We start from the raw sequence: 17,500 nt of genomic DNA, 5'->3' as shown, positions 1-17,500 counted from the left end.
AGTGTGCTTTATTGCCTTAGTTATTAAGAAGGAGATGGTTTGCTTGTTAGCTTTTTGAAACTAGCTCCAAACTTGGTTAATGTAAGGTTAAGGTAAAGGGTATTCCTTCACCCTCTGGAGGGTAATCTCCGTGCCCCACCCCCCCCCCCCCCCCCTCTTTCCATCAGTGCTGCGTTTTAAGGGTATTTAAAGCTACTTATGCTACACAGAAAGGAAAGAAGTCAAAACAAGGATGTGAGACCCAGGGATCAAACTCAGGACCTCTTGCACCAAGGCTGCGCACAAACGGACTGTGCCACTCCTTGCTCCTTAAACTTATTGTAATTATTGCAACAGATGAGTTTTGGGTCCCCTGTACATGTAGTTTACAAAGTCTTTCAATTTGTGGTCATGCAAACAATGTGGAGATGTCAGAATATGTGTTCTACTTAAAGGCTCTTCAATAATTGCTTGAATCTCGGTTGGTTGTGGTAAATTGAAGTGATCCTTCAGGACTAACATGGCCTAAGATTCATCCTGTTCATGTATTTCCTATGTACATTAAATATATGATATTCTGTGATGCATACATAAGGTGAAGATTTTACAAACTTGTTGTCAGTACTCCACAAATGGCTTACTGAGATCAATGTGGTCTTTTGCAAACAGAGGCCTTGAATGCTCATGATCCACACGAGGAAGGGCGGTTGATTTATCGCTATGGCGGTGAACCAGTTGGTGCATTTATGCATCCTTCAGATGTAAAGCCTCTTGTTCCTAGCATTGCACATGCCCTTTTCATGGATGTCACACATGATAATCCAAGTCCGTTTCAGGTAAGTGCTCCCCCAAAAATTATGCCACTTTATTTGTATTTTACAAGTTTGTAACAAATCACGTTCATGATGCTTCTGTGCTTTTGCAACATGTCAGTCCTCTCCATGCATGGTGAATATTTTGTTTTAAGCAGTTATGTTGTAGCTAAACTTGTGTTTAGTTTAGTTACTTGCATACTCCCTATTCACTTGAGTCAACACATACTGGTGGCCATGTGGCAGCAATTCCCTTAGCCTCTTCTGTGGAAACAGATCATTTAGTGGTTGTTAACATTTAGAACAAACTTTATCCCATAATTTCTTATCAAACTTATTCAGCAGATCAAGAACAGAGACAGGGTGTTATAAAAACATACATGTAGCTATATCGCAAGGCTCTTGATTTCAGCGTATCATTATGGCTTAGATATCTTGTATAACTAGCAACTCCCCACACCTGTATACTGTACATGAAGAGGGACATTTTAGCAAATTGTCTACAGTAGATATTTGTAGATCAATGCACTGTAATTTGTTCTTTCCAAATTCTCAGAAGTGGTGATCATTCACTGCGCTGCTTTATTTGAATTTCACCACTTTCATTGCATTAGGTGAGATCAGTGTATGATGCCATTGCCAGTTCAGCTTTGGTTTCCATGGCTTGTTGTGCAACTGGGAGCTCAAGAGGATATGATGAACTAGTTCCACATCATGTAAGACTAGCCTCTATTTTGTCAATAAATGTACAGTATAGCGCCTGTTAATTCCATACTGTGGTACTGGTATTAGATTTTGGTACCTGCAGTTACATGTTTACCCCTCTATAGTGAAAAACACTCTGCTTCCACTAATGTCACATTAAGTTTGTCCTGATTTAGTTCTTAGACTTGTCAATGGAGTTCTTTGGATACTTTTGTCTTGATCCCCTCTTGTCAAAAACCATCATTAAGACTGACTTGATTCGATTGCTGCAGAGCAAGCTGAGTAAGCGGCAACAATCAAAACTGGCTGATGTCTAACATGACATGTATCTGTCCAAAACCACCTTTAAACATCATCGTTCTTTTTCACTGATTTATTAAACCTAATAAGCAGTTTACTCATTCAACCCTGAAGCAGCTCCACTTGACAAGTAACATTGTCTGGTATTAGACAGAGTAAAATCTACATGTCTCAGTCTCAAGACTTGAAGGGTTAACATGTTCTTTGAATCAGATCTAACCCAAAATGCCAGATCATGATTTGATTCCAAATGGAGAGGAGAGGTAAACAATAATTTAAAGGTAAAAGTTCCAGAATGAAATCACTCTCAAATTCCCTTATTTTTACTTTGGAATCTTTAACTCTTTGTTATTTTTCTTTTTCAACTCCTGTGCGCTGTTAGGCACATTTTTAACAAAAATATCCCCAGCCATTTTATATCCTTGGTTTTATCAATCCTCGTTTTAGCCTCTCTTAAATTAGTGGAGTGCTTGTACTTGCTAGGTTTTAAATGCTTCTCTGATTTCTTTTATTCTATAGATCCATGTTGTAAAGGAAGATCGCTTGTATCAGTCATGGCCCAGTAAAGAATCTAAACTGGAGAAGAATGCATTTGTAAGGGAAAATGATGGTATTTTGTCAGCAAAAAAAGCCATCAATGAGCTGCACAGGTGGTTGGGTGACCAAGGATACACACAGGTACAATCATGGACACATGAAGTGGGGCAGTCATGCCTCTTGAACAGATATTTTCACTTATCTTATTTCTAGGACTTATTCAACAATTTCCCCCGCTTCCTACCCACCACCCCCCCCCCCCCTTCCCATTCAATGTTGATTAAAGGCTAGTTCAGTCAGGAGTCGTGCTGTATGGAAAATCTCACATTTCAGCCCAACATTGAATGGAGGGGAGGGGAGAGGGGTGTCAAAATCGCAAACTGTGAAATTGTTTCATTTGAATGTAAGTGTCCCAAGGGAATTTGTCACTGACTGAAGTTAAGGAATTGTCTTTTGGTGGACATTATAGGCTTTTTCAGGGGAAATTAATAGCTAACTGTATTGAATATAATACAAGGTGTGTGGTTAATAATTTGTGACATGGATGACATTGATCCATCGCATTTCATCAGCTCAATCATGGTAATTAATTGTCACACATGTTGGATGACCAGAGAGAGGGCAAGGGGCATTGCATAGTATATATCCCATGCATGTGATAACTGATAACTTAATGCCCTTTTCACGCATGAAGCAGCTTCCATCAATGAGTAAAAGCATCTGGCATTTGACAGGGTGAAATCTATAACTATCACACTTGGGAAAAAGAGTTCAAGTTCAAAAGAATTTTCTTTTTGTTACACTGCAGATTGATTAAAGTGAACATCATTAAAAGTTATTTGACATTCTCATCCTCAGAAAGTACACTGCATTTCGTGTTTTTTTTTTTTTGAGTGACAGATTATACTGCTTAAAAAAGTTACTGGGAATGACATCCAGCTCATGTGACAATGCTAACAGTAATTTTACTGTCTTTAATACATATCTTGTAGGTTTATGTTGATCAAATTCACCATGATGTTCATGCCATCACTAGACACAATCCGGACAAAAGAAAAACAGTTGTTTTAGTGGCATATTCTGCATTTCATGATCCATCAGAAGATGTCAAGCCCACTGTGGAAAGGCAGAAAATTCACATGACTAGTATTCCACCACTTACTATACCAGGTTTGTAGTTTGCACAAATCATCTGCAAAATAAGAGTAGATTGAGATCACAAGGAGAGGGGAGTAGACTGGTGCAGTAATGAGGGCACTCCTCTTCCAGCAATGTATCAAAAACTTTTCGAGCCCAAAAAGCCGTTTGGGAAACTGCCATCTGCTTGTTTTGATAAGCTGGTATTTTAACATGAGTGAAATTCAGTGTTTAAAGAACGAGCAAGGTAAGATCTTTGAGTGGCTCAGCTGCTCCACAGCTCGTCAGTTGACTACCAAGCCCCGAGCCACTGAAATAAATGCTTGTATCAAAAGTGGCCCAGGTTTTTTAATAGTTTATCCCGAGGAAACGTTTTCATTAAACAAAGGCTCACTAAAGTTGACTCAGCTGGGAGAGTGACCCTGTTCTTTTCTCTTGAGAAACAGCACCACAATGGCGTCTTTCAAGTCCACTCATTTCCACTGTTAACTTGGTCCAGTGGTTTGTAAAGCGCGGCATATATTTCAGTTCTTTTTCTTTTATACCTGTATGCCATTGTATGAGCACCAACAATTAATTATTGTTTTGACTTGTCCGTTTTGTCAGTAAGATTTTTAGGACGACTTTTGAAAGTGCGGTTGTAAGAACAGGTCTTTCCTAACATAACATTAATTAAATAATAGACCATAATGATAATTGATGTTGTTGATGATGATGATGCTGCTGATGATGCCTACTACTACTACTACTACTACTACTACTACTACTACTACTACTACTAATTACTACTACTACCACTACTACTACCACCACCACCGCTACTACTACCACCACCACTGCTACCACAGCCACTACTACTTGTGCTACCACCACCACTAATACTACTACCACTACTGCAACTAGTACTACCACTAACACTATTACTACTACTACTACCACTACCACTACCACAACTGCTGCTTCTGCTGCTGCTGCTACTACTACTACTACTACCACCACTGCTACTACTACCACTACCACTGCTACCACTACCACTACTACATGTGCTACCACCACTTCAGTCTACTACCACCACCACTAATACTACTACCACTACTGCTACTAGTACTACCACTACTACTATTACTACTACTACTACCACTACCACTACCACTACTGCTGCTGCTTCTGCTGCTGCTGCTGCTGCTGCTACTACTACTACTACTACTACTACTACCACCACCGCTACTATTACCACCACCACTGCTACCACCGCCACTACTACATGTGCTACCACTACTACTACTACTACTACTACTACTACTACTACTACTACTACTACTAATAATAATAATAATAATAATAATGATGATGATGAAGAGCTGAGTATGAGAAGTAAAAAATCAAATTACATACATTCTTATTTCACAGGTGAGATAGAAGAAATCATTTTTGAAGCAATGTTGCTTAAGAGAACTGGCACAAGTGAACTTTGCAAAGACGAAGAATATATTAATGGTCTTCAAACTCACGAAGTTTTGCTTCAAAGACATATTCCATTTCACCAATCCAAGGTAAGAGGAATTTGAAACAATATTCACAAAGGTAATTAATGAAAGTGAAAGGTTCAAAAGAAATCCCTTTTTTTTTGCATTTGCCAAGTGAAAATAAGCATTAATGAATTTCCTGTTTATCGCCATGGCAAGTTACAACCGAAGAGGTAACGAGGTGGCCTTGATCGATGTACAAGTGCGTTTGACATATGAATTCATTTTGCACATTATTGTGGCCGGAAGCGAAATTTCTAAGTATGTAAACATCCAGCTTTTAATGAAACTTGATAAAACTATTACATACGCGCTTGCTGAATATGAATTCCTTTTTAGCAGTAGCTATTGGCCCATCTCATGTCCAGCGCGAGTTCATGTATTAAATACATCTTGTCAATGTGATGCCGACAGAACGTCGCTGAGCGGAACATGGTGTCATGTGTAGGATGGATTCCCACTAGCTCCTCTAAAGGAAGACCGAAAAGTTAAATTAATTATCTCCTTTCAATACATCGGAAAAGCTTTGTAATCTCGGAAGCATATACGCATACGCTAAATGGAAAAATAGCTACATCCATTTCAAGATTACATTTTAGATGTTTAAGAGGTATATTCATCACTGACGACTTTGGCAATTCGGAACAAAACTAAAGAGGAGTTGAACTTGTAGCCTATCAATGACGATTTCGAATGTCCTACCACTGAACTACAGGAACCTTGTTGTAACTACAGTCTTTGACAAAAAGGGGTCGGTGTCCCAAACATTTTGTCGACGATTGTAGGTTCATGTGATAAACGTGTTTTATAGTTTTTGTTTTCAAGAGTTTTTGAGGTCACATCTTTCACACAATATTACAGTTCCTTGTTCGCCTTGCTTATAGAAGAATCCTTGTTTACATTTTTTTGGTCCGTTGAGCACAATGCTATCATTTTCTAATCAGTTGGCCACGAATAAAGTTCTGAATATTGAAAGTGCATTGCAAAGTGAGCTTCTTCTGAAAATTTGAACCCGACATACCACATAATCCTTGTTGTGTAACGATAGTTTGAAAGTTAAAATTGTGCAAAGAATATATAAGATTTCCTTATTGTAGAACATCCAATACAAATTGTGTGGAAAGTCCTCGAAACAACGGCACCTGTTATCATGAGCCTTGTTACTGACCTCATTAAAAATAAACAAATTCTGTTGTAGACTTGCCGTGCTGAGCGGAAGGGCGATAACACATTTGAAGTTCATTTCCATAATTTCGCTCCTGGAAGTGTTGTTGCATTTGACATCACAATGGAAAACAGAGTTAAGGATTCATTGGGTCAATTGAGGTCTGTTGTGAATCTGTTTGCTTACTTTCATAGAATTTGTTTTTCTGATCTCTTCAGTGTTCGATTACCGAGCTCTAGCCTAACCTCCAAATGCTTTGAAAAAAAAAAATGGGTGTGTTCACATGAGATGGCAGACCATCCCAGGGGCTGATCAGGGGCTGTTCATATGGACCTGCTAAAACCGTTGTAAAAAATCTCGCTATGTTCACACGTTGACCGGGCCTACCCTACCCTACCCTACCCCCCCCCCCCCCCCCGAGATCTCAGTCAGTGCAACCTCGTTGCCAGGGCCTCTGTTTTTCCTGGAAACGAGGTGGGAAATAATACAATGCATTGTTGTGATAAAACGGACAGTGTCTAATTTTCACTTCTTTATTTTTCTATAATTAATTCAAGAATGATTTCATGTTGACGCAAAGATATAAATAAAAAGGATGTTTGGGTTTTTTTCTCATCGCAGGCAGCTCGCAGTGGATATGTACAAGAAAAGATCTGGAAGCCAAGATAGTTCCAATAGGATTGATGAATTACATTCAATCATTGAGAATCTTTCACTGTGTGATCTCAATCGAGTGTTGTATAGAGCAGATCCTGAAGAGCGAGATGATGGCAATGGAGGAGGGGTCTATGTGCTGCCTGAGACTGGTTCATTGGTGTATTGTGGCTTACAGGGTAAGACGCGGATGATTTCAGTACAATCCACTTCTCACGAACAAGAACATAATATACATCAAGTGAAGTTATGATCCTCACGGGTATGAGAAGCCTGAAAAATTCAGGACTTGAACGGGATTTGAACCCGTGACCTCGCGATGCCGGTGCGACGCTCTAACCAACTGAGCTATGAAGCTACTGACGTTGGGAGCTGGTCAATTGTGGGTTACAATTTTCCCGTGAGGAATGAATTAATGAACGAAATGATATATGAAATGTATCATATATTAACTGCGGATATGAAATCAGGTGAAGGTATGATCCTCGCAGTTATGAACACAACTTTGGCAATTGCGTAGAGAAGGCTGAAAAATTGAGGACTTCAACGGGATTTGATCCCGTGACCTCGCGATACCGGTGCTACCCTCTAACCAACTGAGCTATGAAGCCCACTGACGTTGCAATCCGCAAATGATTCATTTCATGTATCATTTCGTTACTTTTCGGATGTATATGTACCGACAGAAGGTCGTATGTTGACTTCTGCAAAGGAACACTCGGAATTTTTGCGAGTAAGCCCGAGTCGCTATCGATACGTAGATCTGTTCATGTCATTCACCATTGAAATGGGGAGAGGGGGTATAGGGGAAGGATGAAGGATGGGGGGGGGGGGGTGGGGGTGGATCTTCTAGAAATTTTATAACCTGTACAAAAAGTCCTGATATTGCCTTCGACATTAGGAGAACGCAATTTGTAATCTTGGGTATCCTGTGCAAAGGGTGAGCTTACGCAAGTTTTCGCTTTTCATCCGTATGCCTTTTCAGCGCTATCTTGGCTATTTACGTTGCATCGTCTCCTCAGAAACGATGCGTAGCTATTTTTACCACAACTTACCTTCTTAAATCAAACAGATCGCACTTACGTATGATTCAGAGTCGAGCCAAGGGCAAAGTATTTCAATCCTGTCACATGACACATGTGCTCATTGAAACCATCTCAAGGGGTACGTGCTCGTATCCTTAAACTTCGGACCTATCAGATTGTTTCTTTAGTACCCTTCTCCTTTTTCTCCATAGCGACTGTCAAACGCACTTCAATAATCCGAGATTACTACTAGTTTTACACATGAAAACTGTTTTACGGACACAATGTGTCCAACTCATTTTGACGCCGATTGTAGTTCTACGAGTCTCCTCTTATCTTGTGGCTTTCTTTTTGCGTCTGTCTTTACCGCTGCTATGCCCGCGAGAAAAACCTCTGCCACTAAACGATCCCTTTTTTCTGCGTACGCTGTCATGACCTCCTGATTTTTTGAGGCTGTCTTAACATGCTTTTTTTTTCTCGTTGATTAGCCAAACGGTAAGCCCTTTCCGTCCGCGATGTGTAGTTTGACTGACAGACAGGTTATTACTTGTCTGCATGACCAATAAGGAGTGGTGTGTTTTGAACTCGAAGACGCACTATAAAAGGGGTCGCTTCACGCTCCGGTTTTTGTTCCAATTCACTCAAGCACGACGGATATCCAAGATCGTGATCAACAAACAGCAACACAGAAACGGAAACCCCAAAAGATATTTCCAGTGGGATAAAAGTGACGGGAAATTTTAACAGAATAACGACTAATAACATATTAAAACTTTGCGGGCACATAGGCATTGCCCGTCTGGGCTTTTTTTATTGCACAAATTATTACAGAGTGACCGATTGGCTCCGTTGGTTGAGCTTCGGACAACCGTGCGGGAGGTTGCGGGATCAGAACTCGGGCGGGACCAACACTCAGGGTCTTAAATGACTGAAGGAAAAGTTCTACCTTTGTAATGACATCTGCAAACTGCAAATGGTTAGACTATCTAGCCTTCTCTGGTAAGGACGATAAACTGTAGGCCTTGGCACGTTTGCCTTTAAAGAAACAAAGGGATTCATGGATCCCGTAGTGCTCCCGGAAAGATTCAAGACGTTCGAGAAACGCGTGCACCCGAGACTTTTGAGTTTTTTGTGGTCTTTCTTCACCCTCGTTTCCAGAGTCGTCGTTCCCTTGACCAGCGGTCGGGAAACGTAAACCTAAGCGTGCGCAGAAAGACTCTGGGAACGAGGTTGGTCTTTCTTTAGAAGAAGTTTCAAGGCATGAAAGTTAAATTCACGGTAACTGTGCAATGTGATGAGACTTGAACAACTAGTCTGTGTTATTCAACCCAGTTGTTTATATTTATCAGGTGTGATATCAGTTCTTGCCAATGTTCGTCAGTTCAATGATCTGGGGCATCCCTTGTGCAGAAATCTGCGAGATGGTGATTGGTTGATGGATTACACTGTATCAAGACTTCTCCCTTTTGTTGGGACGAGACAGGTTAGTCACCTCTTTGACTGACTTGCCCACGGAGCGCGTTTCAAGTACAACTGGGCGTACTATTCAATAACCCCTTAATACTAATAATAGTAATAATAGTAGTAGTAATGATGACGATTTATCCCGGAAAGACCAGTCAGCTGACCATACGATCAGCTGCGATCTGGACAAAACTCGTTAAGAAAACCGTACAAAAACCGACGAAAAGCACGTGTCCGCCATTTCTCCCTTGTGAATCCCACAGCAGTTACTTCTCCACCCCCCTCCCCCAATCCAATATTGATTTGGAAAGTGTTGATTTCCAGGAAACTGTTCGTAACCCCGTGAAAACAACATTGAGACGCGGGAGGGGGATCAAGTAGTTGTTTGCTTACAACTGAAAGCGCTTGGAAGGGTAATTTTCTAAAGAGTTTTGTTCACGATTGTGGTATCAACTGGTGTCTAGCAATCTTTTATGAATCTAGTACAAGTCAAATTACAATCAAATCAAATCAACTCAAACCAGACATTGGTTTTTGAGGAGTGAGGAAATTCGGAATACCCTGGGAAGAAACCTCTCGGTGCAGAGTAGAGAACCAACAAACTCAACCCACATATGACGCCGAGTCTGGGAATCAAACCCGAGTCACATTGGTGGGAGGCAAGTGATCTCACCACTGCGCCAACCCTTCCTTGTTTTTTTCGAAAATCAGTCAGCGCTTTTATTTTCATTGCCCACAATCACTTTACGCAGACCCTGGCAAAGAAACACATTCAACTCGTAATCGGCGGATTTCGACACAGTTAGTTGGTTTCTGTTTAGTAACGGTCCTCGAAGTCTCGCCGCAAATGACAGAACGAATCCGTTGATTGAAATTGGAACTCCACAGTCCGCATATTTCGGGAAGACGCAATATATTTTTTTTATATGGTTTCTATTTTTTACAGTTAGGAGTTTGGCTTGACAAAGCGTTCAATTTGGTCAAAGGGTTGCCCCGATATCTGGTGCCATGTTACTTTGATGCCATTGTTACGCCACTTTATCTGAAGTTGTTGGAGCGCGCTTGGGCACATATGTCAAGGTTTGGACCAAGATTTGCGACTAGAAAAAGTGATTTAGACTTGCTTTTAAAAAATAGTAAAGATTGTTATAATGCAATTGCGTAAGTAAGTGTCGTACACTTCTGCTTTGACTGTTCACGGCTTTACTTGATTCCATCGGTTGATTTCGTATGGCCCAGTTTGTCATTCTTCTGCATGTAGATGTGCACTGTACACCGCTCTTTTAAGTGAGCTATCACGAAATGGGGACCTTACGCAGGCGATGCTTTTGAGCTACGGACGAAAACCGGAAGTGAACATTCGCATGCTAGCACAGTAGTTTCTCCCACATTTTCAAACTAATCGTCTCTAACGGAGAAAAGATGCTTCGCAATATAAATGTGGTAGTGTCTAGGCAAGTTAAAAAAGAAAACGGATCATCTTCGGTTTCCATCTGAGGCTCTAAAACGCCTCGTGCTTAACCTCCCCAATATGAGGACTATAAGAGTCAATGTTTGGTAGTGAACAGATGAAGTACTTTATGTCTGAAGTGCGGTTATGTCGTGAATTAAAGTTAAAATGATCATCACAACTGAGCAGCGCCCAGATGGAGCTGCCCTGTCAAGCTATCTGGGTGCTGGTCAGTTTAGTTGATCATTTTGAACGCAACGCCATATCCGTAGTTTCTGTTTGCCGCACAAGTGATTTGTGCTTTTTGCGCACAGATTGCTTATCTCAGAGGGGAATAGCAAGTAATATTCAACTCTGAGGAAAATGGCTTCCCGTTTCGCCTCGGTTATCGAGGACCAAACGTTATAGGAAATCGCATGAACTTGCCCTTTTATATATTGAATGTGAGCACATACAAATAAGATTGACTCGTGAAAACGGTTGAAGTCGGTTAACGTGGTAAGAAAACTAAAACGTCACAGGAATGCAAAGATAAGGAAAAAACAGCTTTGTTTCTGGAGTTATATAATACTTTAATTTATCTGGCTTGTGTGATTGAAATTTTTTCTACGAGTGTTGTGGAATTTATGCAAGCGTGACGTGAAGGTAGTGGTTAGGTTTTTGAAGAAGTTTTTGAAGAAGTGATTGGCTAATCCCCAGTTCCCATGAACACGCTTGAAGTCGCAAAGGAATTTTCGATTCTCATCACACTTAACCTTCCTTAGCGCGTCTACCACAACCCTTGTGACTCTCAGTTGGCTTCAGGGATCAGTGACATTTGCAGTCAACCTTCACATTAACCTTCGTTAAATAAGGAATGTTGTATTGTTGTATTGTATTGTATTTTACACAAACAGCAGCATCCCACGTACACGCCACCAGGCGTCTTGTCAAATAAGATTTGGCTTGCACGAGGAACCATTTTCAATCCCATAGGTAATAATTTGTCATGCAAGGCTTGTGATTGACTGGAAAGGTCTGGTTTGGCGGGAAAATCAATCTAAAACTAAGTCGGTGTGTAAAAACGCCGTTTCACAAATATGCTCCTAGTCTACGTGCAGTCTTTATTCTATCTTTGATTCATTTTGCCATAGTTTTATCACATTTATATTATAAGTAATGCTTAAAAAACGAGTAGCAGTAGCCGAGTGTTTTTAGACCGGAGAAAATATGTGCTGCGAGTCTTTTGAGTGACTTCAAAAACATTCCACAAAAAGTGTGTCCCTCGGGCGTCCGAGCAAAGGTTCAAATTGTGGAAGGATAACATTATCAAACAAGAAAAACAAGCTATGCCTTATAATTATGCTTTATATAAAGAATTGTAACGAGGCTGTTTCGCTCATGAATTATTAATGAATTTTTGAACAGAATATCGCGTTTCTGATTGGTCAATGACGAATGCATAAATAGCTCATGGAGTGCAATACAGAAGTTGCTATGGAAACAGTTGTGGAGTGCATAATCGTATGAACTTGCTCTTGCATTTCGTGATTTATAATCACTCCTGATACTTTGAAAGTTCTCAAATGGCACTCGCAAATTTTGGAGAACTTTCATAACATCACTCGTGTCCATAAATAATGAAATGCACGAGCAAGTTCATACGATTTGTTATACCTAATGGTAGCAGGCTTGGACAAAATGAATACAAGGGCTTTTTTTGTTTTTGTTTTTAATCAGTACTGTAAGGAATGGCTCGTCGTTCTTAAAGGCGTTGTCACTTGGCTCTCTCCAGTTTGTTGGGTTGTCTGCCTCAGCCTCTCTTCCAGTTCTTTCGCCCAACCTACATCATGGGGCATCATCCGGGGCTTCTATGCCGACACTGATGTCATTGGCTGCAGGTTTGCCTCATTTTTCTACTGGTTTTATGCGATGTTGGGGACGAGACACCTTCATAGCACTCAGAGGTTTGCTGTTGGTGACTGGCCGATACCAGGATGCCAGGTAGGATGACTGTTTACGACACCCATCTTGAGTTACTGTAGGAGTATTAAGTATTTATGAGTCAATGAGTTAGTGCAGTTACCCTGACCCATAAAATGAAAGCTAAAATTCAGAGAGTGCCTAGTCTCATTGACTCATGACTCATGGCTCATTGACTCATAAAACAGGCATCCTCTTACTGTAGGGGTGTTCTTTTGGGACGCATTAGGATTTTCGGAATTCTGTAACTGGAACATGCTTTGGCTAAAGAACACGAAATCAGATTTGTTCTTAGCGAGGCGACCTGACAGCCAATACTTGGATGAGTATCGATATGATTAAACAGCCTGTTGGTGGGTCGCACACGATTTTCCCGCCATGAAAAATCCGAAAGAACGTGTGTACTGTGAATCCCGACTAAACTGTATTTTTTCATGTCATTCGTGTCATTCGGGAGCAGAATAAACAGAATATGATTCCGTTCACTTAAGAACGGATTAACTTCCTGAAAAATTTTTTTTAAAAACCAAATATTACCTGTATTCTTCAATCCGAAAGAAGCCTATAATGCGGTATCGTTTTTCATCCAGACCTTTTTGCCTAACTTGCTTCCGTTTTAGAAAGAGAAAAAGTTCGCACCGCAGATCGGTAGCCTCGCAGCTCCTACAAGGTGTCATCGTGACGGATTGGCGTGCGAGGCCTGGGAAATAGCTGTACAAGAACTGTGCAACTGCTAGACTGCGAGTATTGTCTCTCTTCTCCTAATTTTTGTAACGCGTGACATCGTGTGAGATGTAAGATTACATAAGCGAGGGCGAGTGTTTCATCAGGGTTTCCAAACACGAGAAAACTGATCCCACTGGGTTACGCAAGGAAAAGTGTACGGCTGCAAGCAGTCAAGGCATCTGCCTACTGAAGATAATATCATGCAATAGAAACACGGTTCTGAGTCTATTCTTGTCATGTGCTTTTGCCAGACGTGACACAGTCTTGTTTGTGATTTTATTCAGCAGGTGAAGTTGATGTTACCAAAGCGATTTGGGGAAAAAAAAAACTTAGTTTAGTTTGGTTTATTGCTGTTTGTCGGAAAGAAATTACTTACATACAAGAACACGTACGCTTCCACGCGCTAATAACACCTTTAGCACTTTGCAACAAGCTCGAATGGATGATCTGGCTCGTGCTCCATTTTTGAAATTTCAAAAGCAGAGATAGGTTTATTCATCACAGGTCTCACGGTTTTACTGGAACTAGCATACAACGGAAGCTCATGCTCGTTCCAGTGCGGTCCCCTTAGTACGAATGTAGCCAAAGCGAATGAAGGGTCACTCGAACACTGAAAGTTTACAGTTTGGTTGATTAGAGTGAAATTGTAGGATACCTGCTAGAGTACAGCGACACAAATAGCTAAATTCTTGATTTACTGTCAACTTGCACCCAGTGACAAAGTTAAATGCTGTTTCTTTAGGCGTCATATTCTGGCTTACGGAGCTTGTGTTCGTCACGGCCTGATTCCAAATTTATTGGACGGTGGACGCAAGCCTCGGTACAACTGCAGAGATGCAACTTGGTGGTGGCTGCAGTGTATTCAAGATTATTGCTCAATTGTCCCGGATGGACTCAAGATTTTGTCGGATCCAGTGTCCCGGATCTTTCCATCAGATTCGTCTCAGCCAGAGGCTCCAGGGAAACACGTGAGTTGATTGAGAAATTATCCAGTTGATGTGGGTAGTGTAAGTCAAAAGGGCTAGGTCACGCAATTTTAAGCAATTTCAGCACTGATCAAATGGTCATAGAATTAACTAAAATATCAAAATAACTGTTCAAAACCATAGAAGAACTCTAACAAAACACAGGGAAGCCAAGAAGGGACATGGATGGACAAAACTGGAGAGGATTGAAATGGATTGAATTTGCGTAAATTTAAAAAACGTCGGCCCACCTTTTTTCAAATTTATATCAGTCTATATCAAAATGTCATTTACACAGCTGGAGAATCATTCTCAGTTGTTATGTGGCCGTGGTTTTGCAAATGAAAGACTCTTGCTCTGCCAATTTGACGTTTAGAGCTCAGAATTAACAAAATTAAACGAATATACCTAAAATAGCGTGACCTAGCCCCTTTAACCCAGTCATCCTCATGTAGATTTGTCCTAAGAGATCGCACATTTGTGTACAAATTTTTAACATATTTACTGAAACTGAGGATGGGTATTGCAAGAGAAGTTTTGCATGGTCTTGTGGTTTATGAGGCAACGTACGCATATTTGGAAAAACTGTAATCCCGGCAAACCGACTCGGACCGTTTATGTGAGATTATTCGGCCCAGCCTACCTAGATCTCAGCAGCCCAAGTCGGGTTCTCGTTAGGTGGACGAGCTCACCTCATATGCACAAACCAAAGATAGCGGCCCATCTCACCTCATGTGGTAGTTTGGACAGGCGCTAAGTGGGCAGTAAATATTTTCTTAGAAAGACCAGAAGCAGTGGTGTGGCAAATTAGTTACGGGATGCCAGTCTGATCACCAAGACGTTGTAGTTGCGAAGTGACATTTGCACTTGAGTCCCTCAAAAAAATTAAATTACGAAAGGGCTATTGAGCCGTCTGGCCTACATGTCTCCACATGCAGTTGTTCTTTCGTTTTCTCGAATGTGATAATTCAGATCTCAAAACGGGGAAAAACTGCTTGTTCTTCGTCCCATTTTAGGATCAGCCATTATACGAGGTCATTCAAGAAGTCATGCAGCGCCATTTTATTGGTATTTGCTTTCGCGAGCGAGGGGCTGGGCCCGATCTGGACAGTCACATGACCAGTGCTGGGTTTAACGTCACTGCTGGTGTCCGTGAGAAAACTGGGTTCGTATTTGGTGGCAACAAGTGGAATGCTGGGACATGGATGGACAAAGTTGGTGAATCACACAAGGCGGGTAACTTCGGCGTGCCAGCCACTCCAAGGTGTGTCAACAATATTCGGATAACATTCAACTCCGATTTCTGACTATAAGCGAGATCAGAGTTTCAAAAAACTTGCGCACGTTGGGATAAAAGCAAGCATATGTTAAGAAAAAAAACAAAAGATTTCTAACGCAAATTCTTGCAGCTGTTTACCGTAGCAAAAAAGACAATAGGCCATTTTCGAAATATCAAATATTCGTCTTGATAGTGAAGCAGTGAGGACAAAAACAATAGAAACGCGTTGGAATGAATGTGAAAAATATTTGCATATCATCCACTTTCCTTTGTCTTCGTCCTCTAAACCTCTCTTTCAAGCTGAATTTTAATACATCGAAAAAGGCCTATTATAGGCTTGTTTTTATCCCAACGCACACATCTGTTTCTTGAAACTACAAACTGGCTTATTATGATTTGATAATTTCGACGACGTTCCAGTATGTTTTTGTGTCTTGCGATCTACTGTTTTAGATTCTATTTTAGTTTTTCGGAGGTGAGAGGTGATGAGAGAATGTTTTACACATTTCAACAACGAGAAACTAAAAAACGTGTTATAGTTTCATCACGCGGCTAGCGTACTTGATAAAAAATGTCGTTTCCTTGAAATTTTAATATAGAAAAATGAAAGAGAAGAACCTTAAAAAAAGAAAAACACCAGTAGCGTCGCAACCGGAGACAACTTTTCATCTTCCGGACACTCTACATGTAGGTCTGCTCTCGGGCATCATTCAATGAACAAAGACCATTTATTTCTTCGTCCGTAAAACGCAAAGTATTCTTTGTCTTCGCTCACGTGATCAGTCCCCTTGTTTTTAACCGAAATAAAGGAGAAGAAGGAGTGGTTTGGGACACCAACATGGCTGTTGTGACGCATTAGTTCTTGTCCCAAACTCTTATGGTGGGTGGTCCACTATAGAGCGGTTTTCAAATGAGTGTCGTAAAACCAAAACCAAAGTAATTACTTTGGCCAATCACAAAGGACGGAGGCAAATCCAGTAAACCAATCAAAACTCGAAGTAATTACAGGTAGCCGACACAAAGGGCGGGAAAATGTGCACGCGCGAGCCGTAATTGGTTTTGGTTTCACTTCTGATTGGTTGAAAAAGTGACGCGAGAACTTTGAACCAATCACTGAGTGAAGTAATGCAAAGCCAAAGTAATTCACTAATTACTTTCGACACTCAATTGAAAACCACTCTATACATAGTGAAATACCCATTATGTCTCCGAGTACACATTACTAATGTTCTTGGTGCCAGAATTTTTACATTGTTTTTTTAGTTTTAATTGACACTGAGACACGCTTTGAAATTTTTGGCGTTTGTTTTGATGTGTTGCATCTGATTTAGCATAGAGACGCAACTTACCATTCCGTTTAGGAAACTTTACAACAGCCTTACCTACATTAAGAATACCACGATAATATTATTAGTAAAGAGGACATCTTCTCTTGCAAAATGTGATCGAACGTCCCGCTTTTACGCTGTGCGTGCCTATTTTTTCTTTGGGGTCGCGAAACGCGGACGCGGAAGATTTTATTTTCTGTCATTTTCCCTCCTTTTTTCTATTGTTTCTACTGTTGTTTAATGAAAAACCTCAGAAAGTGGAATAACTTTCATTACAGGCTTAAACAACTTGCTGTACAGATAAATAGTCTTTCCAAGCAGGCTTCCTTTTACAGTCGAGATATCTGAGGAGACGCGCCATAATCTTTGATTATGTATTACTCGTATTCTTGAAATTACTTTTATCTACTTCGGGTGCTTACTTTGGAGTTCGAACCTTAGCTCTTGTGTCGTAGAAGAAATAGCAGTAACCACCAGGCCTGTTGT

The 17,500-nt window shown here is 40.7% G+C and overlaps 1 protein-coding gene across 1 annotated transcript in view; it reads left to right on the top strand.

The window, feature by feature from the left end:
- Positions 1-17,500, top strand: part of LOC137973775 (glycogen debranching enzyme-like) — a 43,577-nt gene that overhangs the window by 18,847 nt on the left and 7,230 nt on the right. Inside the window, exons 11-22 of the mRNA XM_068820659.1 lie at positions 649-815; positions 1,406-1,507; positions 2,316-2,474; positions 3,326-3,503; positions 4,881-5,023; positions 6,195-6,322; positions 6,783-6,994; positions 9,190-9,323; positions 10,251-10,384; positions 12,474-12,737; positions 14,185-14,410; positions 15,424-15,671. Of these exons, the coding sequence (XP_068676760.1) occupies positions 649-815; positions 1,406-1,507; positions 2,316-2,474; positions 3,326-3,503; positions 4,881-5,023; positions 6,195-6,322; positions 6,783-6,994; positions 9,190-9,323; positions 10,251-10,384; positions 12,474-12,737; positions 14,185-14,410; positions 15,424-15,671 (2,095 nt within the window). The remainder of the gene's footprint in view (positions 1-648; positions 816-1,405; positions 1,508-2,315; positions 2,475-3,325; positions 3,504-4,880; positions 5,024-6,194; positions 6,323-6,782; positions 6,995-9,189; positions 9,324-10,250; positions 10,385-12,473; positions 12,738-14,184; positions 14,411-15,423; positions 15,672-17,500) is intronic.

Source organism: Montipora foliosa, chromosome 10 (assembly GCF_036669935.1).
Source record: "Montipora foliosa isolate CH-2021 chromosome 10, ASM3666993v2, whole genome shotgun sequence".
Classification (NCBI taxonomy): domain Eukaryota; kingdom Metazoa; phylum Cnidaria; class Anthozoa; order Scleractinia; family Acroporidae; genus Montipora; species Montipora foliosa.
This window is presented reverse-complemented; position numbering and strand designations above follow the sequence as displayed.